Source organism: Bombina bombina, chromosome 2 (genome assembly GCF_027579735.1).
Source record: "Bombina bombina isolate aBomBom1 chromosome 2, aBomBom1.pri, whole genome shotgun sequence".
In the NCBI taxonomy this organism is placed as follows: domain Eukaryota; kingdom Metazoa; phylum Chordata; class Amphibia; order Anura; family Bombinatoridae; genus Bombina; species Bombina bombina.
In genome coordinates, this window is record NC_069500.1 from 799422714 (window position 1) to 799450525 (window position 27812).

Sequence of the window (27812 nt, forward strand, 5' to 3'; positions counted from 1 at the left end):
ATTGGCAAGAGTCCATGAGCTAGTGACGTATGGGATATAAATACCCAAGATGTGGAACTCCACTCAAGAGTCACTAGAGAGGGAGGGATAAAAATAAAAACAGCCATTTTCCGCTGAAATAATCTACAACCCAAATTATAAGTTTATTCTTTAATGACAATCAGCAGAAGAATCAAACTGAAATAGCTGCCTGAAGAACTTTTCTACCAAAAACTGCTTCTGAAGAAGCAAATACATCCAAATGGTAGAATTTAGTAAATGTATGCAAAGAGGACCAAGTTGCCGCTTTGCAAATCTGATCAACTGAAGCTTCATTCTTAAAAGCCCACGAAGTGGAGACTGATCTAGTAGAATGAGCTGTAATTCTGAGGCGTGGCCGGGCCTGATCCGACTCCAAATAAGCTTGATGAATCAAAAGCTTTAACCAAGAAGCCAAGGAAATAGCAGAAGCCTTCTGACCTTTCCTAGAACCAGAAAATATAACAAATAGACTAGAAGTCTTCCTTCAACATGATATTTCAAAGCTCTCACCACATCCAAAGAATGTAAGGATTTTTCCAAAGAATTCTTAGGATTAGGACACAAGGAAAGGACAACAATTTCTCTATTAAAAAGGGACAGTCTAGGCCAAAATAAACTTTCATGATTCAGATAGAGCATGCAATTTTAAACAATTTTCCAATTTACTTTTATCACCAATTTTGCTTTGTTCTCTTGGTATTCTTAGTTGAAAGCTTAACCTAGGAGGTTCATATGCTAATTTCTTAGACCTTGAAGCCCACCTCTTTCAGATTACATTTTAACAGTTTTTCACCACTAGAGGGAGTTAGTTCACATATTTCATATAGATAACACTGTGCTCGTGAAATAATCTGGGAGCAGGCACAGATTGGCTAGACTCCAAGTCTGTCAAAAGAACTTAAAAAAGGGGCAGTTTGCAGAGGCTTAGATACAAGATAATCACAGAGGTTAAAAGTATATTATTATAACCGTGTTGGTTATGCAAAACTGGGAAATGGGTAATAAAGGGATTATCTATCTTTTAAAACAATAAAAATTCTGGTGTAGACTGTCCCTTTAATGTTGTTAGAATTCACAAACTTAGGTAAAAATTTAAATGAAGTCTGCAAAACCGCCTTATCCTGATGAAAAATCAGAAAAGGAGATTCACAAGAAAGAGCAGATAGCTCAGAAACTCTTCTAGCAGAAGAGATGGCCAAAAGGAACAACACTTTCCAAGAAAGTAGTTTAATGTCCAAAGAATGCATAGGCTCAAATGGAGGCGCCTGTAATGCCCTCAAAACCAACTTAAGACTCCAAGGAGGAGAGATTGATTTAATGACAGGCTTGATATGGACCAAAAACTGCACAAAACAGTGAATATCAGGAAGCTTAGCAATCTTTCTGTGAAATAAAACAGAAAGAGCAGAGATATGTCCCTTCAAGGAACTTGCAGAAAAACCCTTATCCAAACCATCCTGAAGAAACTGTAAAATTCTAGGAATTCTAAAAGAATGCCAAGAGAATTTATGAGAAATTCTCCATGAAATGTAAGTCTTCCAAACTCGATAATAAATCTTCCTAGAGACAGATTTACGAGCTTGTAACATAGCATTAATCATCGAGTCAGAGAAACCTCTATGACTTAGCACTAGGCGTTCAATCTCCACACCTTCAAATTTAATGATTTGAGATCCTGATGGAAAAACGGACCTTGAGACAATAGGTCCGGCCTTAACGGAAGTGGCCAAGGTTGGCAACTGGACATCCGAACACGATCCGCATACCAAAACCTGTGTGAGGCCATGCTGGAACCACCAGCAACACAAACGATTGCTCCATGATGATTTTGGAGATCACTCTTGGAAGAACTAGAGGCGGGAAAATATAAGCAGGTTGATAACACCAAGGAAGTGTCAATGCATCCACGTGAGGATCCCTGGACAGGTACCTGGGAAGTTTCTTGTTTAGATGAGACGCCATCAGATCTATATCTGGAAGACCCCACATCTGAACGATCTGAGAAAACACATCTGGATGGAGGGACCACTCCCCTGGATGTAAAGTCTGACGGCTGAGATAATCCGCCTCCCAATTGTCTACACCTGGGATATGAACCGCAGAAATTAGACAGGAGCTGGATTCCGCCCAAGCAAGTATCCGAGATACTTCTTTCATACCTTGGGGACTGGGAGTCCCACCCTGATGATTGACATATGCCACTGTTGTGATATTGTCTGTCTAAAGACAAATGAACAGTTCTCTCTTCAACAGGAGGGCAAAACTGAAGAACTCTGAGAATTGGACGGAGTTCTAAAATATTGATTGGTAATCTCGCCTCTTGAGATTTCCAAACCCCTTGTGCTGTCAGAGATCCCCAAACAGCTCCCCAACCTGAAAGACTTGCATCTGTTGTGATCACAGTCCAGGTTGTCCGAACAAAAGAAGCCCCTTGAACTAAACGCTGGTGATTTAACCACCACGTCAGAGAGTGTCAAACATTGGGATTTAAGGATATTAATTGGGATATCCTTGTATAATCCCTGCATCATTGATTCAGCATACAAAGCTGGGGAGGTCTCATGTGAAAACGAGCAAAGGGAATTGCGTCCAATGCTGCAGTCATGAGACCTAAAACTTCCATGCACATAGCCACAGAAGGGAATGACTGAGACTGAAGGTGCCGACAGGCTGCAACCAATTTCAAACGTCTCTTGTCTGTTAGAGACAGAGTCATGGACACTGAATCTATCTGGAAGCCTAAAAAGGTGACCCTTGTCTGAGGAATCAAGAAAAATTTTTGGTAAATGAATCCTCCAACCCGGTTTTTGAAGAAACAACACTAGTTGATTTGTGTGAGATTCTGCAGAACGTAAAGACTGAGCTAGTACCAAGATATTGTCCAAATAAGGAAACACTGCAATACCCTGCTTTCTGGTTACAGAGAGCAGGGCACCGAGAACCTTTGAAAAGATTCTTGGAGCTGTTGCTAGGCCAAATGGAAGAGCAACAAATTTGTAATTCTTGTCTAGAAAAGAGAATCTCAGGAACTGATAATGGATCTGGATGAATCGGAAAATGAAGGTATGCATCCTGCAAGTCTATTGTAGACATATAATGTCCTTGCTGAACGAAAGGCAGAATAGTCCTTATAGTCACCATCTTGAAAGTTGGTACTCTTACATAACTATTCAAAATCAGAACTGGTCTGAATGAATTTTCCTTTGAATAAAACCCCAGACCCTGTTCCTGAAAAGGAACTGGCATGATTATCCCTGAAGACTCCAGGTCTGAAACACACTTCAGGAAAGCCTGAGTTTTTACTGGATTTGCTGGGATGCGTGAGAGAAAAAAAAAAAAAAAAAAAAAAAATCTTCTCACAGGAGGTCTTACTCTGAATTCTATTTGATACCCCTGAGAAACAATGCTCTGAATCCATTTTGGACAGAATTTATCCAAATATCCTTGAAAAACCTTAATCTGCCCCCTACCAGCTGAGCTGGAATGAGGGCAAAACCTTCATGCGGACTTAAGTTTCTTAAATGGCTTGGATTTATTCCAATTTGAAGAAGGATTCCAATTGGAAGCAGATTCCTTGGGGGAAGGATTAGGTTTTTGTTCCTTATTTTGACGAAAGGAACGACTACGGTTAGAAGCCTTAGATTTACCCTTAGGTCTTTTATCCTGAGGCAAAAAAACTCCCTTCCCCCCCAGTAACAGTTGAAATAATAGAATCCAACGGAGAACAAAATAAATTATTACCTTGGAAAGAGATAGTAATCTAGACTTAGATGTCATATCAGCATTCCAAGATTTAAGCCACAAAGCTCTTCTAGCTAAAATAGCTAAAGACATGGATCTAATATCAATTTTGATAATATCAAAAACGGCATCACAAATAAAATGATTAGCATGTTGCAGTAAGCGAACAATGCTAGATAAGTCAGAATCCAATTCTTGCTGTGCTAAATTCTCCAACCAAAAAGTTGATGTAGCTGCAACATCAGCCAAAGAAATTGCAGGCCTGAGAAGATGACCTGAATATAAATAAGCTTTCCTTAGATAAGATACAAGTTTCCTATCTAAAGGATCTTTAAAATAAGTACTATCTTCCATAGGAATAGTGGTACGTTTAGCAAGAGTAGAAATAGCCCCATCAACTTTGGGGATCTTTTCCCAAAACTCTATTGAAAATGCTGGTAAAGGATACAATTTTTTAAACCTTGAAGAAGGAATAAAAGAAGTACCCGGCTTATCCCACTCCTTAGAAATCATATCAGAAATAGCATCAGGCATAGGAAAAACCTCTGGAGTAACCACAGGAGATTTATAAACCGAATTTAAACGTTTACTAGTTTTAATGTCAAGAGGACTAGTTTCCTCAATATCCAAAGTAATTAACACTTCTTTTAACAAAGAACGAATATACTCCAGTTTAAATAAATAAGTAGATTTGTCAGTGTCAATGTCTGATGAAGGATCTTCTGAATCAGATAGATCCTCAACAGAGGAGGATAATTCATTATGTTGTTGGTCATTTGAGATTTCATCAACCTTATGAGAAGTTTTAAAAGATCCTTTACGTTTATTAGAATGCGGAAAAGCAGACAGAGCCTTCTGAATAGAATCAGTAACAAATTCTTTAAAATTCATAGGTATATCATGTACATTAGAAGTTGAAGGAACTGCAACCGGCAATGTATTATTACTGATGGACACATTATCTGCATGTAAAAGTTTATTATGACAACTATTACAAATGACATTCAGAGATATAATCTCCAAAAGTTTACAACAAATGCACTTAGCTTTTGCAGAACAGATATCAGGCAGCAAAGTTCCAACAGATACTTCTGAGACAGGATCAGATTGAGACATCTTGCAAAATGTAAAAGAAAAAACATATAAAGCTAAATTATCAATTTCCTTATATGACAGTTTCAGGAATGGGAAAAAATAGCATAGCCCTCTGACATAGAAAAAGACAAGAGGCAAATAGCAATGGGGTGATAAAATAATTTGGCGGCAAGAATGACGCACAACGTAACTGAAACATTTTTGGTGCCAACAACGTCCGGACACTCGCTCACTAACAATGCAACCTTGTGTAAGGAACTCGGCATCAACTATGACTAACTTGAACCAACGAACATCCTTTCGCCCCAAAAAATTATCGCGCCAAGAATGACACAATAAAGTCTAGCATTTAGCTCAACCGCAGGCCTAATCCGCAATTTGCAAAGAAAAATGTAGTCAATTTAAACTCCAGGTAAGAAAAACATTTCTTAATATGTTTATTTTGCCAAATATGAAACTGACAGTCTGCAAAAAGGAAATACATGAACCTGACTCATGGCAAATATAAGTACAATACATAAATGTATAACTTTATACTAATGCAAAAGTGCCAAACCATAGCTGGGGGTGTCTTAAGTAATAAAAAAACATACTTACCGAAAGACACCCATCCACATATAGCAGATAGCCAAACCAGTACTGAAACAGTTATCAGTAGAGGTGGTAATGATATATGAGAGTATATCGTCGATCTGAAAAGGGAGGTAGGAGATGAATCTCTACAACCGATAACAGAGAACCTATGAAATAGATCTCCCATGAGGAAAACCATTGCATTCAATAGGTGATACTCCCTTCACATCCCTCTGACATTCGCTGTACTCTGAGAGGAATCGGGCTTCAAACTGCTGAGAAGCACATGTCAAAGTAGAAATCTTAGCACAAACTTTCTTCACCACCTCCATAGAAGGCAAAGTTTGTAAAACTGAATTGAAGTTATGGTAAGGGGTGTATTTATAGGCATTTTGAGGTTTGGGAAACTTTGCCCCTCCTGGTAGGATTGTATATCCCATACGTCACTAGCTCACGGACTCTTGCCAATTACATGAAAGAAAGAAAATATATATAATTAGGGCTATTAGTCGACTAGTACGGCATTAGTTGATTACCTATATATTAAATTTTGCTATAGTTTGATAGTCAAAAACAGCCTGTAGCCAGCCTACCAGCCCGTAGCTTTAGCTGCGGATTATCTCAATTGGCGGCAGTTATGATGACGTGTTATTACTAGGTTTTAAAAAAAAAAAGAACAAAATTTTACAATTACATTAAAAATATTTTGCATTTAATACCCATTTTCTGGCAAGAGGGGGGTAATTTCGACTAGTCGATTGTAAAAATATTAGTCATGCACACATATATATATATATATATACATACATACACACACACACACATTATATATATATACATATATATATATATATATATACACACACATACATACACACACATATTGCAACTAACGATAATTTTCATTATCGATTGACTATCGAATAAAAAAAAAAAAAAAAAAAATCTTATATTCAAAATAAAATCCACATACTATTTAGCCTGCAGCAGTGAAGAGGCGCTCAGATGGTGTTGAGGTGCCTGAGATGCATAAGTAGGGTTTTGACAATATCACCAAGGTGGGTTATTTATCTTTGCTAGCTCCACCAATGCAAGGGGCCTCTTAGCAAAGTAAGCCTGGACTTTATTGTAACACAAATATCTATATGCAATAGTAAATAACCAGCTCTAAAGGTTAGGTAAAATATATATATTATATATATAGTTTGCACCTAAAATAACAGTTATATATATATATATATAAAATAAAAAGTCAAAAAGCACTAAAGGACTATATATCAATAAAAGGACAAAGCCTTACACATTTATCTATATAGTACATATAATCAGCAATAGCAAGCGATTAATAATTGTGCAAACAGATAGTGCACATCAATTTAAATAACAACTCCCATCAATCTAGTGCTAGGTGTAAATAACAAGCTCGGCACCATATCATGCAAAGGATAGTCCCAAATCACCTGATTTAATATTAACAATCCAAATGAGGACTCCTATTATTTCTGGGTTGCACATAAGCCAGGAGTAGTTGTAAACTTATACTGTCCTGAAAAAGTGAAAAGTAAAAATGTAGTGTGCAGGAGCTCGTTGGAGTGAAGCAGTTGGTGCTGTGCAAAGACCAACTAATCGATTATGAGATTCGTTGACAACAACATACACAGTTGTGCTCATAAGTTTACATACCCTGGTGATTTTGGCCTGATAATATGCACACAAGTTGACACAAAGGGGTTTGAAGGGCTATTAAAGGTAACCATCCTCACCAGTGATCTGTTTTCTTGTAATTAGTGTGTGTGTATAAAAGGTCAATGAGTTTCTGGACTCCTGACAGACCCTTGCATCTTTCATCCAGTGCTGCACTGACAATTCTGGATTCTGAGTCATGGGGAAAAGCAAAAGAATTGACAAAGGATCTGCGGGAAAAGGTAGTTGAACTGTATAAAACAGGAAAGGGATATAAAAAGATATCCAAGGAATTGAGAATGCAAATCAGCAGTGTTCAAACTCTAATAAAGAAGTGGAAAATGAGGGGTTATGATTTAAAAAGAGTAAACACAGTTGATTGATAATAAATGACTTCAGCCAAACACTTACCATGAGTGAAAGAAGATTTTTGTGTTATTCATATTCTCTGAAAAATGGCCAAGAAATCATAAATTCTGCCAGGGTATGTAAACTTATGAGCACAAATGCCCAACTCCATTTTCAACAATGCTACGCATTGTATTAGCTGCCATCTAGTGCTTAAAGGGACAGTGTAGTCCAAAATAAACTCATGATTCAGATAGAGAAAATAATTTTAAAAATGTTTTTAAATTTACTTTTATCACCAATTTTGCTTTGTTCTCTTGGTATTTTTAAAAGCTAAACCTAGGAGGTTCATATGCTAATTTCTAAGCCCTTGAAGGCTGCCTCTTCTCTCAGGGCATTTTGACAGTTTTTCACAACCAGAAGGTGTTAGTTCATGTGTGTCATATAGATAACACTGTGCTCACGCACGTGGAGTTCCATGGAGCTAGCTCTGATTGGTTAAAATGGATGTCTGTCAAAAGAACTGAAATAAGGGGGCAGTTTGCAGAGGCTTAGATACAAGATAAGGTAAAAAGTGTATTTATATAACTGTGTTGGATATGCAAAACTAGAGAATGGGTAATAATGTTAAACAATAAACATTCTGGTGTAAACTGTCCCTTTAAAAGCATTTTTGTCAAAACTGCTGCCATATAGTGCTCCAGACACATGCACACTACTTACCTAGCTATTCTCTTCAACAATTACTACCATGACAAAAAAAAAAAAAAAAAAGAAGGATTGGATAACAGAAATTTGGAAGAAAAAAAAAAAAATGTATGCTCTGAATCATAAAAAGGGGGGGGGGGCACAACACACCTTTTATATTAAAGGTTTTTGCATTGGAGGTCTTTGAAGAATCTCAACACATTTTACACTCAGATTCCTAATATGCAAATTATACATTTACTAAAAAAAATATATATATATTTAGAAACCTGTATTTCCTGTGGGTTTCTGTGTATTAGAGACAATGATGGCAAAGGTAACACTTGACAGCAATAACTATAAAATGCAGATAGATAATATGCTGACCACAAAATGACTTAAAGGGCCACTAAACCCAAAATCTTTCTTTCATGATTCAGATAGAGAATAGAAAGTTAAACAACATTACAATTTACTTCCATTATTTATTTTGCTTCATTTTCTAGATACTCTTAGTTGAAGAAAAAGCAATGCACATGGTGAGCCAATCACAAGGCTTCTTTGTGCAGCAACCAATCAGCAGCTAGTGATCATATCTAGATATGCTTTTCATCAAAGAATATCAAGAGAATAAAACAAATTAGATAATATAAGTAAATTAGAAAGATGTTTATAATTGCATTCTCTTTCTAAATCATAAAAGAAAAAATGTGGGTGGCATGTCCCTTTAAGTATCCAGGTTACTGGATGACCTTTCTGGTAATTTATTGCAAATCTTATGGAAAGAGGAAATTTACTGACATAACTAGAGAACCTCTTTATATAAAAAAAAAAAAAAAAAAAAAAAAAAAAAAAAAAAAAAACAGGCCCTTGTTAAAATTTTATAAACAAGACAATGTTTTTCGGACAACACACGTATATCAACTAGTCTTAAAGGAACAGTCTAGTCCAAAATAAATACATTTCATGATTCAGATAGGGCATGTAATTTTAAACATAATTTTTTTTTTAATTTTATCACCAATTTTGCTTTGTTCTCTTGGTATTCTTCGTTGAAAGCTAAACCTAGGTAGGCTTATATGCTAATTTCTTAGATCTTGAAGCCACCTCTTATCTGAATGCATTTTTACAGTTTGCTAAAATGCAAGTCAGCCACAAAAACTGGAATAAAGGGGTAGTTTGCAGAGGCTTAGATACAAGGTAAGAAGTGTATTAATATAACTGTGTTGGTTATGCAAAACTGGGGAATAGGTAAAGGGATTATCTATCTATTTAAACAATAAAAATTCTGGTGTAGGCTATCCCTTTAAGTCTTAAATACAGAGTATATTTTAAGTTTTATGACACGGTAAATGTTTTTATTTAGGTTCAATTAAGGGCTTGCATACAATATTGTCAGCATTAAACAGAAAATATGTTAGTACATGGTTAAGTGACAAGTTTCAAGGATAAAAATATACATATCACGTTCCATTTAAATTTCATACCTTCTAAATGAGGCCACTTTTGGACATCCCAGTAAAGAGCGCATAGTTTCAAAAAGTAGTCTACTACAAAAGGGGGGCCACTCTTGGGTCCTGAATAGTGAACCTCATTTTTGTTCGAACCATAGGGAGATTACAAAACAAATACAACACATAAAAGAAACCCAGCACTCACCAGCTAGCTCACAGCTAAGATTTAAAATGGAAATGTTAGTCACCGCATCTGGCCAAATGGGAAAAGCTCAGGCAGCTTGTCAAGGTCCTTTCCAATACCCGAGTCCCTAACACAGCCACACAATGCAAGCTCTCAAAGCCAGACAAACTGGGAACAAAGGAGGGGTGCACAGGTATATGTAATCACCCAGTAACATACAAAACACTGAAGGAGACTGCACAATTTAAACCTTTGTAACATTATCAAGCAATTCTATACAGGTAGCCCTCAGTTTACGCCAGGGTTAGGTTCCAGAAGGAATGGTTGTAAATCAAAACCGTTGTAAATTGAAACCCAGTTTATAATGCAAGTCAATAAGAAGTGAGGGAGTTAGGTTCCAAGTCCCTCTCTAAATTATCATAAGGAACACCTAATACATTATTTTTAAAGCTTTGAAATGAAGCCTTTAAGTGCTAAACAGCATTATAAACCTAATTAAATAAATCACACAACACAGAATATATAATTAAACTAAGTTAAAGGGACACAGAACCCAAAATTTCTCATGTGTGATTCAGATAGAGCATGCAATTTTAGGTAACTTTCTAATTTACTCCTATTATCAAATTTACTTCATTCTCTTAAATATCTTTATTTGAAATGCAAGAATTTAGATGCCGGACCATTTTTGGTGAACAACCTGGGTTGTTCTTGCCGATTGGTGGATAAATTCATCTACCAATAAAAAAATGCTGTCCACAGTTGTGAACCAAAAAAAAAAAAAAAGCTTAGATGCCTTCTTTTTCAAATAAAGCTAGCAAGAGAACAAAGAAAAATTGAATAGGAATAAATTAAAAAGTTGCATGCTCTATCTGAATCACGAAAGAAAAAAAAAATTGTGTTCAGTGTCCCTTTAAATGAACAAAAAACCATTTGCTAAAAAAAGCATTATAAACCTAATAATAATAAAAAAAAAAAAAAAAAAAAAATAATCACACAACATAGACTTTAATTGCAATTTTTTGCAAACTGTTCTTTCTATTCATTCAAAGGAACAAGATCGTCCTGTCTATAAATCAGTCCAGATTGGAAAGCTGCTCCATAGCTCAGGTCTAGCTAGCTACACAGATTCATTTCAAGAGAGAACTTCAATTGCCGCAGCAATTACAAGGAATGTACAGAAATAGCACTCTACATAACATGAGAAAGGTGCCACAGGCATATATCATAGGGGGGTCCATAGGAAAGGGGAATTCAAATATAACTTTTATTAATATCAATAAAAACAGGTGGTGAAAATTTTAAAAACACAGACGTGGAGAAGTAAATGACTGAAATCCCAAGGAGTGAATGTCCACTGGGACAGAAAGAAATTCCCAAAATGGGAAAATAACAAGCTGGTGTGTTAACTGGAGGTCTTAAAGTGACTGCAGTAAGCGTGAGTTACCAGATGATAACGTGATCAATTCAAAATTAGTAATAAAGTCTGGGGATTCCTACAATTAGAAATGGATTGCTGATATCCGGGAGAGGGGCTGGGTAATTTACCATTAATTGTGTGTGCTTGTAGTCAAATGATCTGTATAATACAATGACATAAAAAACACCTCTAGTGAGAAGTCAGTGAAAATTAGGGAGTCCAAAAGACAGGAATAACAGTCCCTAACTATTGTTAGCCCTATACCAGTTGCGACAGGGAGCTGGTATTAAGAAATAATGGTGTTCACTTAACCCCCAGTGTGGTAGGGTAAGTGCAAAAATAATCACTATAGGAGTGCTCCAAAGGACAGTAATTATATTGTAAGATTAAATAGGATCAACGGAATACCTCCTGTCTAAAGTGTGGTACTAGGGACAGTAATTGCTTATAGGAACAGAAACAGTTCCTGACGTATGGCAGATAATTAATGATACCGAGTTAGAGCATACACAATTGTTCATATATGGTAGGAGTAATTCCAAAAAGTCGATCTAGTACTTGATATATAGCATAAAATGAAATTTCTTAATTATAATCAGAGTTATGTATCGAGGATGGTCAGAAAAGGTTCTGTAAGTTGAGCATCTATTGCAAGAAATGTCTTTAGGCTGAGGGGTAACGGCAGTATAAAAACGTCACAATATTGCCTCTGTAACCAAGTGGCTGCTTACTTATAGGAGTACTCTCAGAACAATCTGTATGTTGGATGTTGATTATGATACAAAATATCTCCAAGTTGGAGTACACCAAAATCACAGTATGGGCTGGGTAACCACATAATAGATTACTTAAGCAGTACCTATAGGACGGTATTTTATTGGTATACATTTTTTTTTTATATAAACTGACCCCAAACTTAGGTATACTGTTGGTGATTTGGCTAATGTTCGCACAATTTCAGTTGCGGCATGAATCTGTGCTCAGAAATAGTTGCAGTCCACAGAAGCTGCAGATTGGATTAGGCAAGTGAGAAGCCAATACCCCAAGAGACAGAGTTAGTATTTAATAATTAATTGTGATGAACATCGTATCTCCAATCTACAGTTGGGTACTAGTGATTATACTTATCTCTAAGTAAGCACAATTTATTGAGTGCTGCAGCATATATAATTACTCATATGGTAGCAGTAATGTTAAGAAACATTCAAGCACTTAATATACACTTATTATTGTAAATTTCTGAACTCATGTCACGGTAAAGTCTCAAGAGTGATCAGAAATAATTTTTTACATGGAACACCAATGCTTAAAGTGTCTTTAAATTACGGGGTAGTTACCTTATAATGGAATCACGATATTGGCTTGTTTACCAGGTAATGCGCTAAAGTCACAGTATAAGCTGAGTGACCAAACAGATTAATTTGGCGGTAACTACAAGATGGCATTGTATTTGTTATAGGTTTTTAATTTTTATATGAAATAACCCTGAACTGAGGTATACTATTGGTGCTTTAGCTAGTATTGGCACAATATCAATTGCGGCATGAATCTGTACTAAGAAATGGTTACAATCCACAGAAGCCGCAGTTTGGATTTGGTCAGAAGCAAATCACTATAAGGAATACCCCAGGTGGACAAAATATCTCCAGTCTACAATGGATTACTAGTGCCTGTGCTTACTTATAAAAGCAAGTATGATTCATTAAGTGCTCCGGTTGGTTAATAATCCTATGTTGAAGCATTTTCAATTGCTCATATAGTGTAGGAAATGCTAAAAACCTTTCAAGCACTTAATGTACATTGTTATTTTAAAATTATCTGAGTTCAGTCTCATGGGTGGTCAGAGATAATTCTGTAGGCAGAAAATACAATACAGAAAGTGTTTTCCCGCTACGGGTTAACTACAATATGATGAAGTCACGATATTGGCTTAGTAAACAGATGATAAATTACTTCTGCTCCTCTGAGGACTGTAATCATGATCTGTTCGTCCTCAAACTATTGGAATTTGTCCTCAAATATAACTTTTTCACTTTTGCCAATCAGTTTTACCTGCAAATCCAAGGTACGGCAATGGGCAGTGCGTGTGCTCCAACTTACGCTAACCTTTTCCTAGGATTCTGGGAGAAACAAGTAGTATTTAGTGATTCATACACTGCAGAGACCGATCAAATACCCTTTTGGATCCGGTACATAGACGATATTTTGTTTATGTGGGAAGGGAGCAAGGAGGACCTTGAAATCTTTCTGGGAAAATTGAATCAAAACGATCAGAATATCAGATTGACCTATACCATGAGCCAATCGGATATCAACTTTCTAGATCTCAACATCTTCAAAGATCAAGAAGGCAGAATCCAAACAAACCTCTACAGAAAAGAGGCATCTACCAACAGCTTATTACATCATAGCAGTGCTCATGCCCCAGGGACCACAAAATCCTTACCGGTGGGGGAGTTTCTACGCATAAGGAGGAATTGCAGTGATGACCTTATGTATATCCAACAGGCTAAATTACTTGAACAGAGACTGGTGGATAGAGGTTACAGCAAAAGAAGCATCAAGAAGGCAAAAGCAAGGGCAACCCATAAAGATCGGACAGATCTTCTGAAGAAAAAAACTAAGAAAAGTGATGATCAGACCAGATTAATTCTTACTTACACCCCTCAGAGTCGAGCTATAGTTGAGATTATTAACAGACATTGGCATATTCTAACCTTAGATCACGATCTGAAGCCAATTGTTGGTGACAAGGTTCAAATGGGGTACAGGAGAACTCTTAACATTAAAAATATGATTTCCAGCAGCCATTACCAGGTGGGTAAAACCAGAACGGTAATCAATGCAGGGTCCTTTACCTGTGGCACATGCTCGTCATGCAAGTACATCCGCAGAACTGACACCATTCAAGATAGTTTTGGCCACACACATAGAATGAAAAATTATATCAGCTGCTCAACGGAAAATGTAATATATGCATTATTCTGCAGCTGTTCCAAAATCTATGTAGGCATGACGACTAGAAAACTCCGCGTTCGATTGCAAGAACATGTCAGGAACATCAAAAATGCCTCTAAAGACTTGGAAGATTGCAAAACCCATTTCCTAAGTAGCATTTCACTTTCTCGAACACCACCATTCCAACCCCAAATATCTTAAATGCCAGGGTATTGAAAAAATATCTCTTGGAATTAGGGGTGGAAAACTTGAAACAACTCTGTTAAGAGCCGAATGTAGATGTACTCTAACTATTATTAATGCTGCACCTTATGACAGTACATATCACTGTTTCTCCTTTGATCAAACTTATCTTATAAGCTTGTATTTTATAATTTCTAACTATGATATGTTTTTTAATATCCCAATTAGGGAATTGGGATTCACTTCCCACATTGTATTCACGGCCAACTCGGGCCCTATAATCCAACTTTAGTAAGATCACTTAGGATACACCTATTTAGTTTCCTAAGCAACAAACTTCAGCTCTATACACCATAGGAAGATTATCAGTCTTTCTCCTACCACACTTATGTTTTTTATTGCACTACACGAACATGGTTTATTTTCACCTATTGTCCATATGTGGTCAGATTTACCTACACTGGATTTTATACACCCATCCTTTTCCCATTACTGTCCATCACTCACATACCAGACTTTTTAATCTGTAAGATCACCAACTTCTATAGGGATAGTTTCACATTCACTGGCACCAGGATTTATTATTATTTCATCGTTCACACCCCTCTTTTTACATATCACTTCACATTTAGTCTGTATTTCACAGGCTAGAGTTATGCATTTCCTTGTTTTATTTAATTTTCCCCCTCAGTACACTCATCAATCATACCTACCCTCCTCACACGCGGGCAATTCATTATCACACACATCCTATTAAATACAGGTGCATTGTCATCAGCATACACCAGAGTAACAATTTTTATATGTATTCTTTTTGTTTAATTTAAAGGGATCCTTTGTCATCATTTTTGTACACATATTCCGTGCTCACACATTGTTTTTATATATATTCTGACAGGTTCCGTCTCACCCCCCCCCTCAGACACCCAATCAGATAAGGGGAATATTGGATCCTATCAGCAGGCTACGTTCAGACAAACCCAATAGCAGCCAGTGTAAAAAAGTCCAGTGGAATGGCGGGCACCCCACCTTTGACAAAGCCGCAAGGCGAAACAGGTCAGGGAGCGCTGAGACGTTTTGTCTCATTTTTTAACTTATTGCAGTCGTGTGATTTGTGAATGATTGACTCTAGAAATTTAAAATAACGGTGTAATTGAAGTGCTTGAATGATTTCCAAGATTACTCAGCTTAAATTATTAGCAGTTATGTATACCCTTGCTGGTATTATTAACTACTTGCAGCACCAGACGAATTAATTTGGGTCCCATAAGCAAGCACTATCATTAGTACTTTACCCAAGACTGGAGATATCTTATATACCTCTAATTAATATTAAAAATAGACGTTGTCTTCTAAGGTATTTCCAATTATCGGCTGCTGGTTTATTAAGTCAATACCATTTTATTGATTTAATATTATTGTTTAGTACTAAATATATGCCGCAACGGACGTTCCGCTAACACCAGTTTAATTGTTAGCAGTACAGAAAAGTTTGGATACAATTTGTATACAAACAAACACACAATACATACACTGCCCTGCGGGCACTTTTCAGAAGTAATTTATCATCTGTTTACTAAGTCAATATCGTGACTTCATCATATTGTAGTTAACCCGTAGCGGGAAAACACTTTCTGTATTGTATTTTCTGCCTACAGAATTATCGCTGACCACCCATGAGACTGAACTCAGATAATTTAAAATAACAATGTACATTAAGTGCTTGAAAGGCTTTTAGCATTTCCTACACTATATGAGCAATTGAAAATGCTTCAACATAGGATTAACCAACCGGAGCACTTAATGAATCATACTTGCTTTTATAAGTAAGCACAGGCACTAGTAATCCATTGTAGACTGGAGATATTTTGTCCACCTGGGGTATTCCTTATAGTGATTTGCTTCTGACCAAATCCAAACTGCGGCTTCTGTGGATTGTAACCATTTCTTAGTACAGATTCATGCCGCAATTGATATTGTGCCAATACTAGCTAAAGCACCAATAGTATACCTCAGTTCTGGGTTATTTCATATAAAAATTAAAAACAATACCATCTTGTAGGTACCGCCAAATTAATCTGTTTGGTCACTCAGCTTATACTGTGACTTTAGCGCATTACCTGGTAAACAAGCCAATATTGTGATTCCATTATAAGGTAACTACCCCGTAATTTAAAGACACTTTAAGCATTGGTGTTCCATGTACAGAATTATTTCTGATCACTCTTGAGACTTTACCGTGACATGAGTTCAGAAATTTACAATAATAAGTGTATATTAAGTGCTTGAATGTTTCTTAACATTACTGCTACAATATGAGTAATTATATATGCTGCAGCACAGTACTATTAATTAGCTGCAGCACTCAATAAATTATACTTATCTCTAAGTAAGCACAATCACTAGTACTCAACTGTAGATTGGAGATACTATGTTCATCACAATTAAATACTAACTGTCTCTTGGGGTATTCCTAAAGTGATTGGCTTCTCACTTGCCTAATCCAATCGGCTTCTGTGGACTGCAACTATTTCTGAGAAGATTCATGCCGCAACTGAAATTGTGCGAACATTAGCCAAATCACCAACAGTATACCTAAGTTTGGGGTCATTTTATATAAAAAAAAAAAAATTATACCAATAAAATACCGTCCTATAGGTACTGCTTAAGTAATCTATTATTATGTGGTTACCCAGCCCATACTGTGATTTTGGTGTACTCCAACTTGGAGATATTTTGTATCATAATCAACATCCAACATACAGATTGTTCTGAGGGTACTCCTATAAGTAAGCAGCCACTTGGTTACAGAGGCAATATTGTGACGTTTTTATACTGCCGTTACCCCTCAGCCTAAAGACATTTCTTGCAATAGATGCTCAACTTACAGAACCTTTTCTGACCATCCACAACTCTGATTATAATTAAGAAATTTGATTTTATGGTATATATTAAGTACTAGATCGACTTTTTGGAATTACTCCTACCATATATGAACAATTGTGTATGCTCTAACTCAGTGTCATTAATTATCTGCCGTACGTCAGGAACTGTTTCTGTTCCTATAAGCAATTACTGTCCCTAGTACCACACTTTAGACAGGAGGTATTCCTTTGATCCCATTTAATCTTACAATATACTTACTGTCCTTTGGGGCACTCCTATAGTGATTATTTTTGCACTTACCCTACCACAATGGGGGTTAAGTGAACACCATTATTTCTTAATACCAGCTCCCTGTCGCAACTGGTATAGGGCTAACAATAGTTAGGGACTGTTATTCCTGTCTTTTGGACTCCCTAATTTTCACTGACTTCTCACTAGAGGTGTTTTTTTATGTCATTGTACTATACAGATCATTTGACTACAAGCACACACAATTAATGGTAAATAACCCAGCCCCTCTGCCGGATATCAACAATCCAGTTCCAATTGTAGGAATCCCCAGACTTGATTACTAGTTTGAATTGATCACGTTATCATCTGGTACCTCACGCTTACTGCAGTCACTTTAAGACCTCCAGTTAACACACCAGCTTGTTATTTTCCCATTTTGGGAATTTCTTTCTGTCCCAGTGGACATTCACTCCCTGGGATTTCAGTCATTTACTTCTCCACGTCTGTGTTTTTAAATTTTTCACCATCTGTTTTTATTGATATTAATAAAAGTTATATTTGAATTCCCCTTTCCTATGGACCCCCCTATGATATATGCCTGTGGCACCTTTCTCATGTTATGTAGAGTGCTATTTCTGTACATTCCTTGTAATTGCTGCGGCAATTGAAGTTCTCTCTTGTTTCCTTTAAATGTACAGCACCTCTGTCCTCACCCTGACGATTATTCTCTCCTCCCCTTCCTACCCCAAGGGGAAGGTCTTATATTTTAGGACCATCACCAGTAGTGCCATTGTTTTTCTTTCTTTCTCTGCTACTGATTCATTTCATTCTGCATGTGTGCTTGGCTAGCATATCATTGCTGCAGCACAAGTGGACAGCTCCACCTACTGGCTATTTTAATAAATACACTGCTTCTCAATGCTTTTCAATAACTGGAAAAAAAAAAGTTATTCTGAAACAGCGCACATTGAACCGTTGTAAACCGAGGGCCATCTGTATTAACAAATAATCCCAGCAAAATATATAGTATAATACATATTACAAGGTGTTAATGTGGGAACATGACCATATATGATTATCTTTAACTATACTTATAGCAGTGTAATAATAGTAATAAAGCAAGGGAACTTTCATATACTGATACTAGTTTCTATTTGATTACAAAATGGGCAGCTGTCAAGCATAGAAGTTACCAAACTGAGTACATAAAGAAAGCTAATCATGGGTTAGTGGGAAAGGACTAACTTGACTTTAGTTATCAAATACAGTAGTATAGATAGCTATATGCATCTTAGAGAATAATTTCCAAAGAGATTAGGAGATTTGAGTTTAGGGTAGTACATTAAAAATAGGAGAATTAAGTCTAGTGAACAAGAAGTCAACCTATAGGCTGATAAATGGCTGTCTAATGTAGGTCTTTGTTATTGTAGATCCAAGCCCAGTAAATAGTGTAGGTTGGAACGACCGTTACTATAGGCTTAATTTATCATCCACGGGCAGACAGGGGTGTACAAATTTGCCCGTGTGCCTGGCTTCTCCTCTGGTGGGCAGCAATCCATTGCTTGCTTCTACCATTGCACATGAGTGCTGTGTGCAACCCCACCCCCTGGCCCCACACAACCAATCACTCACGGCAGGAGCTGTCAATCTCCCTGGTTGAAAGAGACTGTGGAGTTTGAAATTCCCCACCTAAGAGGTGGAGAACAGGGCAGGAAAGTAGAGATCCAATGACCGCTGCTTGATAAATGCTGACTGCCTGCAGACGAATTGGGGAAGCTTGATAAATCGAGCATATATGTGCAAGTGACGCAAAAATAAGTACATTTTCTAGTATGTGTTGTAATCTGTTAAGGACATGGTAATGTACGAAAGAATCTTAGATCGGTTACATCATGGAGGAGAGAACTTTTCCCAGAAAATGCTAAAATTTATGATGTTTAAACTTGTCTAACTATACACTACTGTGCCACTATGGATCATAGCATTTTCATACAACTCTGGGAAAAGTTCTCTCATACATTCATATACACACAATTTTGAAACCTTTGGATTTGACATCACTTTAAAAAGTGACATTGACAATGTCAAAGTGACACTAGATTGTTCTTTGCATACATATTTTGTAGACTACCTATGTAGCCCATCTGGGAGTGTTTTTGTAACAATGTATAGTTTTGCTTATATTTTTTTAATTAAATTGTGATGATTTTCAGACTCCTAACCAAGCCCCACAGTGTCAGATGTATACCGATGTCTAGACTGCTGCTTGCTCCTGTTTATGTTATCTGTCTTTTCATATGCAGGGAATGGAGGTAGGGAGCGTGTCTGCTCTTATTGTTTTTCCAGCCCCTTTCACTGGGTATCCCAGTCAACCTAACAGAGATAAACTGGGAGCTTCTAAGTATGTTTTTAAAACTGGATTTTTAGATCAGTATCTGTGCATATTCTTTATTGCATTGGTAGTGTCTATTATATGCAGTTACATGAAAAATTGTATGCACTGTCCCTTTAAGTTGTTACTCAGCATAAACCTACCTACGTTCAGTCTGCATTCAGAAAAAAACAAATTATGAAATAGCTATTTGACCAAGCGCCATAGAAACCAATGTTTATTTTTATTTTTTTTCTTGCTCTACTAGTCTATCGTGTACATTTATATTCTTGTTCACTTCTCCAGACTTAAAAGGGACATCGTATTGTAAAGTTTTTTTCCCAATGTGTTTCCAATTATCAATTTTACCTGCTAGTGTATATTAAATTGTTTACCATTAGCCGCTCTACCTATATTTTGTCATTTGCAAGAGACAGCAGCAGAAATCAACCTCTCATTGGGGTTAGGAAAGAGTACAGCTTGCTTGAAATGATGCTCCTGTAGTATTTTTGAACACAGAGTATTGTCAGCTGCTTGCCTTATTATATTGTCCATTTAAAAAAGGGACATTAAAGATCCATAATAGTTGAAACATTTTAAAAACTATCAAACCTGCACTACTATGTGTTTAAAGGGACACTGAACCCAATTTTTTTCTTTCATGAGTCAGATTGAGCATGCAATTTTAAGCAACTTTCTAATCTACTCCTATTATCAGTACCCTGGACAGCACTTGTTTATTGGTGGGGGAATGTATCCACCAATCAGCAAAAACAACCCAGGTTGTTCACCAAAAATGGGCCGGCATCTAAACTTACATTCTTGCTTTTCAAATAAATATACCAAGAGAATGAAGAAATTTTGATAATAGGAGTAAATTAGAAAGTTGCTTAAAATTGCATGTTCTATCTGAATCATGAAAGAAAAAAAATGGGTTCAGTGTCCCTTTAAGCCCAGCAAATGGGGTTAAACACACAGTAGAAGTACCATTCAGCATCTGCAGAGCTCTGCTGGTCCTCAACAGCAGATATTGCCACTGATCCACTCAGGAGCGCTAACTCCACATCTAAGTCATGCGACTAGTGCTCCTGATTGAATAAGCCATTATGGCCATTTTAAAAGGGTTAGAAAACAAAACAACAACAAAAACAAAAAAAATGAATGTGAGGGCTATTAAACTTGTTAAAATATTTTGCAGGGGGGGGGAAACAAAGTTTATTTTTGATGCAAACAGTAACGTAAGCGCCGTCCATGGGTACAAAAGTACAACGATGATACATTGAGGGCCCTATTCCCGTGAGAACTTGCAATCTAGAAGAAGATGTAGGTGGTCACCTTACAAATGACGATCTTGCACTCTTGCTAACAGGATAATAACCCTCATTTGAAAGTAGGGAATGTATTATTTTTAATGTGAAGTCACTTGTCCCTTTAATATGAAAGCGATTGCCTTGGTAATGGTGACAAGTTGCATCACTAGCAATCAACGGCGGACTGTCAATCACCTAAAGAAGGGGTGAAAGTATACACCACATGAACAAATCACCGCTAATATGAAAGCCATGATTCTCCTTTGTCAGACAACTGCTTACTAGAAAGGCAAGACCCCTCATTTGAAAAAGGAATTGCAAGTTTTTGTCTACTAGGAGACTTTATGGTGTTCTGGGATCTAAAAGACCCCCCTCATATAAAAGAGGTGCATGGATCAAGGCAGATATGAGATGATCCTTATGGCAACAAGGATCACCGGACAGAACATATGCACAAGGGGAGTAGGATAGCCTCTCTCACATGCGAGATCCTTTATTTCAAATGGGCACTTCTGGTCTTTCACCTAATTAGTCCAGTTATGAGGAGACAATGTCAGAACAATGTCAAATACCTTACAGCATTCTATTTTGTAAAGTTTAGCAATTCTAAAATGGCCCCTAGCACCCAATTGATCATAGAAATATACTCTAAGACCTCTCTTTTGAAAAAGGGTTATCCCACCATGCAGTCAACTGTCAGAATTGTTGTTGCTGGGCCTCTCAGAACAAATATAAAAAAGGTATTTTACATTTTTGTAACTATGCCAAAAATTAAATAGCTTTTTAATTAATCTTTTATTGAAAAACAGTATTGAATCCTACATTGTAGTAAACTGATGCTAAACACGTAGCTATAAAGTTGTTAATGGAAACATAGGAAATTACACAAAATATGCATATTTGTTTAACCCTTTGAATGTATGCAAACTCAGTTATCTAAAAGTGGGCTGATGAAAACATGATTGTTTACTAAAACAGTTCATGCAAGAGACCTATAACAGGGATGTGGCTCATCAGTGGAAAGGTTAAAGGGCATACACCAGGGCTTGCTTTTTTTTGCCTCTGAAGCAAACCTGATCCCTCCTCATTTTCCTTCCCACCCAAACTACATCCAAAGCAACTTTCCAACTTCCTTGTGTCTCCTGCAAATCAGGATTTCCTCATTTGGCAGTATGTCTCAGAATACAGTATGATTAGGAAATAGCCATTTGTCTAATGAATTAAATGTCTTTTATGTGTTCTAATATTATATACTTTCCTATCCCACCTTTATATCTTGTGTATGAGCTATATACACCGATGTTTGTTTACCTAATCAATAACATAGTTGCCTTTTGTATGTGGGGTTGTTATATGCATGCTCTGAATATCAGAATTGTGGTTATACACCCATTAACAGCTGTTAAAAAAAACCTCACAATGTACCTGCAATTTCACTGTATCACAAGTTAACAAAATTCTTTAGCCTGCAATTAAGGGTAGTGCTGAGAATACAGTGTAGATAAAATGATATAGTATAACAAAAATGCAGAGAATCGGATAATGGAATGTAGTGTTAGTGTTAGGCATAACATCATGCACACACAAACTAAACCCTCCTCCAGGAAAAAAAAAAAAAAAAAAAAACACACACACTAAAATAAGCCCTCACTGCATACAAAAAACGAATTGTATTAAGCTCAAAATAATTCCCAGCAAAATTGTTTTAATTAAATCAGCTATACGAGTAATATACCTTACAAAATATGCAGACTAAGCCTATATACAGAATATGAGAACTTGTACTTTAATAACATTTTATATATAATATGCAACTGATACTACTTTTTAGTAATTAATTCACCATTTAATGAACCAAAAATGCATAATAACACGTTATCACATAACACTACATAAACAGTGTATTTAAATTACACTTAAGGCAAAACCTAGTGTCATTTTAATATCACCAAATCCCTTTTTATAACATGTTTATTTAGAATAAGAAAACAACATGAAGGAAATACGATTATAATTCTTACCCAAAACAGGAGCACCAGTAATCCAATACACACCCGAGACGTCCTGTCAGCACAGCGTCCCATTGCACAGCGTAATGTGAGAGTGAGTGTTAGGGAGTCTGCAAGAGCAGAGACAGTCACCGCCCTTTGTACTCACATGATCCGCCGCTCTGACTTCAGCATTTTACTACAGGGCTTGGTTATTTAAAGAGAAACAGGTAGCAAGTGCCTCAAGTGAAAAACGCGGTGCAAACAAATGTACAGTGGCTCAGGGCTGTCATTTTAATTGAGTAAACATTTTAATAAACTGAGTTGTAGGTACTAAACTATTTAATGTTATGTCATTTTAAATGTACAGTATTTATTTTAGTGGATGTGTTTGTCTTTTATTAATGTCTTCCAGATTGTGCTGTGCAAGTATGGAGTATAGGAATACTGACTTGCAGTGAGTCCAGCAGTGGCAGTCTTGATTAAACATCTCGTCAGTGATTTGCATAGTATTGCAGTATTCATAATCATGGTTTCCAATTGGTAGAATATATACTGCTAACCAACTGTTCTAACCATCACTTTTATTGTCACCTACTTTTCTAAACAATCTATGTGTATGTACATCTAATCTATCTATCTATCATCTATCTGTGATCTATGCTGAATTCTTACTGTTTCCTTGACTGCTATGGGCCACCCCCAGCATTTGGGCCCTGGTGCCAATGCACCTGCTGCACTAATGGTAGTTCCACCTCTAATTATGCAATTGTAATATATTCATTCTATTATGCTTACTTTAAAATCTCAAGTGCAAACTCTAATGCATAGGAATAGGTGCCACTACCCAAAGGGCTCTAATTTCTTGTTTTCTTAACAATATAGCTCTCTTGAAGAGGCACTGGCAGTAGACAGGATTGCAATTAATGTGAATGCTGTATTTGTATCACCCACAGAGATTACAAGAGATTTCACATGTAATGAAAAATGTATCTTTTCTTTTCATTAGCTCTGCTTTCCAAAAATATGCAGACTATTTTTTGACAATCAGTGTTTTTATTTTTAAAGGGACAGTCTAGTCAAAAATAAACTTTCATGATTCAGATAGGGAATGTAATTTTATAAAACTTTCCAATTTACTTTTATAATCAATTTTGCTTTATTCTCTTGGTATTCTTAGTTGAAAGCTAAAACTAGGTAGGCTCATATGCTAATTTCTGAATCCTTGAAGGCCGCCTCTTATCTGAATGCATTTTGACAGTTTTTCACAACTAGATGGCGTTAGTTTAGTTTGTGTGCCACATGGATAACATTGTGCTCACGCCCATGGAGTTATCTAGGAGTCAGCACTAACTGGCTAAAATGCAAAGTCTGTCAAAACAACTGAAATAAGGGGGCAGTCTGTAGAGGCTTAGATACAAGTTAATCACAGAGGTACAAAGTGTATTAATATAACAGTGTTGGTTATGCAAAACTGGGGAATGGGTAATAAAGGGATTATCTATCTTTTTAAACAATAAAAATTTTGGTGTAGACTGTCCCTTTAAATAAAAGAGGACCTAAAAGTAGGAAGTGTTTGATAACTAGGACAAAAATCTAAAGTGTTTCTGTTACATTATACTGCTTTAAAAATGTGCTACCAATTGATGATATAATCAACTAGTACGCTAGTGGCATATGGCGTCACTGCAGTACTTATAAAAGGCGCCTAGGAGAGGATAAGACACACTTGGAAATAGGTAAAGAGATAATCAGCTAATGAGACAAAAATTATGATATAGTATCAATATATAAAGGTATAAGGGTATACAGACTAATAGTCCAATAAATGATGGGTGATAATAGGACATTCCTTTATTGCAGTGACGAATTGTCCCAGATGATGTATATTCAAAGTGACAGGCTGCTCCTCTAGGGTGTCGTCCCGCTACACAGGTCGAAGGAATCTAAATAAATCAGAATAAAGGGCACCACATGCAGATCATAAAATAGCTTTCAAACAGGTGCAAAAATGGTAGAAGAATCCTACTCACAAGATGTAAAGCACAGATGTGCAATACCAGCAGTCCGGAACCGCCCGTCGTCCGGTAGACCAATAGATGATGTTACCAAGAGGATCCTCGTCTCACCAGGGAGAGTCCAGAGATACCACGGAGGGGAGTCAGTAAAGCGATGGTCAGTCCCACAGGTCCAGCGGCCTAAATGGGGAGTCCACAGCTCCAAATTGGTGGCAAATTCCCAGGATAGGGAAAATAATAGGTCGGCAGCAAAAAGAGGGTTAAAAGAGCTAAAATATTTATTATAATGATAAAAACAACACTGAGAAACGCGTTGCTGTTGTTTTTATCATTATAATAAATATTTTAGCTCTTTTAACCCTCTTTTTGCTGCCGACCTATTATTTTCCCTATCCTGGGACTTTGCCACCAATTTGGAGCTGTGGACTCCCCATTTAGGCCGCATGACCTGTGGGACTGACCATCGCTTTACTGACTCCCCTCCGTGGTATCTCTGGACTCTCCCTGGTGAGACGAGGATCCTCTTGGTAACATCATCTATTGGTCTACCGGACGACGGGCGGTTCCGGACTGCTGGTATTGCACATCTGTGCTTTACATCTTGTGAGTAGGATTCTTCTACCATTTTTGCACCTGTTTGAAAGCTATTTTATGATCTGCACTATGTGGCACCCTCTATTCTGATTTATTTAGATTCCAATTGATGATATGTTGAAGTTATAGCAATCGACACTAAGGGAAAAATTTATCAAGCCACGAAAAAAAGCGCCTAAAAAGTCGCAATTATTTTTGCAATAGTTCGCAATGTGTGAAGTCAAAATTATTGCCAGTATTTATCAAAATTCTAGAGACATTTTTGGGGCAAATTTTTTTTTGCGATGTCAAGCAAATGGCTGATCCTAGTTTTCTTGCAAAAATATAATTTTCACTTTATTTATCAATCTTAAAGGGACACTGAACCCACATTTTTTCTTTCGGGATTCAGATAGAGCATGCAATTTTAAGCCACTTTCTAAGTTACTCCTATTATCAATTTTCGCCGTTCTCTTGCTATCTTTATTTGAAAAAGAAGGCATCTAAGTTTTTTTTGGTTCAGAACTCTAGACAGCACTTTTTTATTTGTGGATGAATTTATCCACCAATCAGCAAGAACAACCCAGGTTGTTCACCAAAAATGGGCCGGCATCTAAACTTGCATTCTTGCATTTCAAATAAAGATACCAAGAGAATGAAGAAAATTTGATAATAGGAGTAAATTAGAAAGTTTCTTAAAATGTCATGCTCTATATGAATCACAAAATAAAAAAAATTGGGTTCAGTGTCCCTGCACACCGGTAAATGGTTTATTGTTTTAATCAAGTGATTGTTGTTTGTAAGAATGTTATTTCTTATATATTAAAGTTATTGTAACTTTGCCCCTTTCTTGTCTCTCTTTCATTGAGGAAGTTTGCCTGTTTTTTGGAGCTTATCTTTGTTCTTTTTAATACACTTATTTCAATTGCACTTAAATTATTTTACTTTTTTTTATAAATTTGTGTATACCTTTTTGTTATTTATTTATTTATTTATTATTATTATTATTATTATTATTCACATTCTGCGCCTTGTTGTGGGCAATTTCTAACCCTAGATACAGCAAGAAAAAGACATATTTTCATTTTCCCTCCAGACAAACAACAATATCGCTCTTTATTTTTCACTCCTCGCAAACTACAAATTAGCAAGATTAAAAACAGTGAATATTGCATGTACCACTTTTCATAAATATATGAGAACTGTGAATATATACGGGCATTTTAGGCATTTCCAGACAACTTATTTGCATATTTTTAAGATTTGCAAATGGTCATGAGTCAATTTGTTCACACATATGAAAAGTTGCGACTTTATTGGCGCATAACCTTTCATAAATATGGTGATATAATTTGTGAGTTTTTTTTTTATGATAAAACGTGAGAATTTTCTTATTCTCTCTTTGATCAATTTTGCCCTAAGGCACACTTCACAAAACGTAAACAAAAAAATGAGAGCATTTAAAGGGACATGAAACCCAAATTTTTTTTCTTTCACGATTTAGAAAGAGCATGCAATTTTAAACAACTTTCTAATTTACTTCTATTATCTAATCTGCTTCATTCTCTTGATATCCTTTGCTTAAAAGTGTATCTAGATAGGCTCAATAGCTGCTGATTGGTGGCTGCACATAGATGCCTTGTGTGATTTGCTCACCCATGTGCATTGCTATTTCTTCAACAAAGGATATCTTTGAGAAATCAGGAATAATCAAAGTCTCTATTCATCCCATTCGGTTGTAATGTCTGTAATATATAACTGTAAATCCAATACATTTCATGTTTTTTTTTTTTGTTAAGTAAGTTTTTTTTTTTCAAGTAATTCTCTATCACCTTCCCTTCTCTGTCTTTCTACATAGTCTGTAGCTTCAAACCTTAGATGTCTTGCATTATGGCCACATTTTACAAAATGATAGGAGATGGGTTCCTCCTTAACCTTACATCTACAATTCAATTTATGTTGAGAAATTCTTTTGTTCGGTCTTCTTGTCATTTTTCTAATATATATATAAAAAAGGGACATTTAATTAAATATACAACCCATTTTGTTTCACAGGTGTAATTTTTTTTTCCTCCAGTATATGGGTGA

The 27812-nt window shown here is 36.4% G+C and overlaps 1 protein-coding gene across 1 annotated transcript in view; it reads right to left on the reverse strand.

Moving 5' to 3' along the window:
* The window catches only part of LOC128649622 (tetraspanin-3), a 154522-nt gene extending 131218 nt beyond the window's left edge, over positions 1-23304 (reverse strand). Inside the window, exon 1 of the mRNA XM_053702986.1 lies at positions 23167-23304. Coding sequence (XP_053558961.1) covers positions 23167-23229 — 63 coding nt within the window. The 5' untranslated portion in view covers positions 23230-23304. The remainder of the gene's footprint in view (positions 1-23166) is intronic.
* Positions 23305-27812: the final 4508 nt, after the last annotated feature.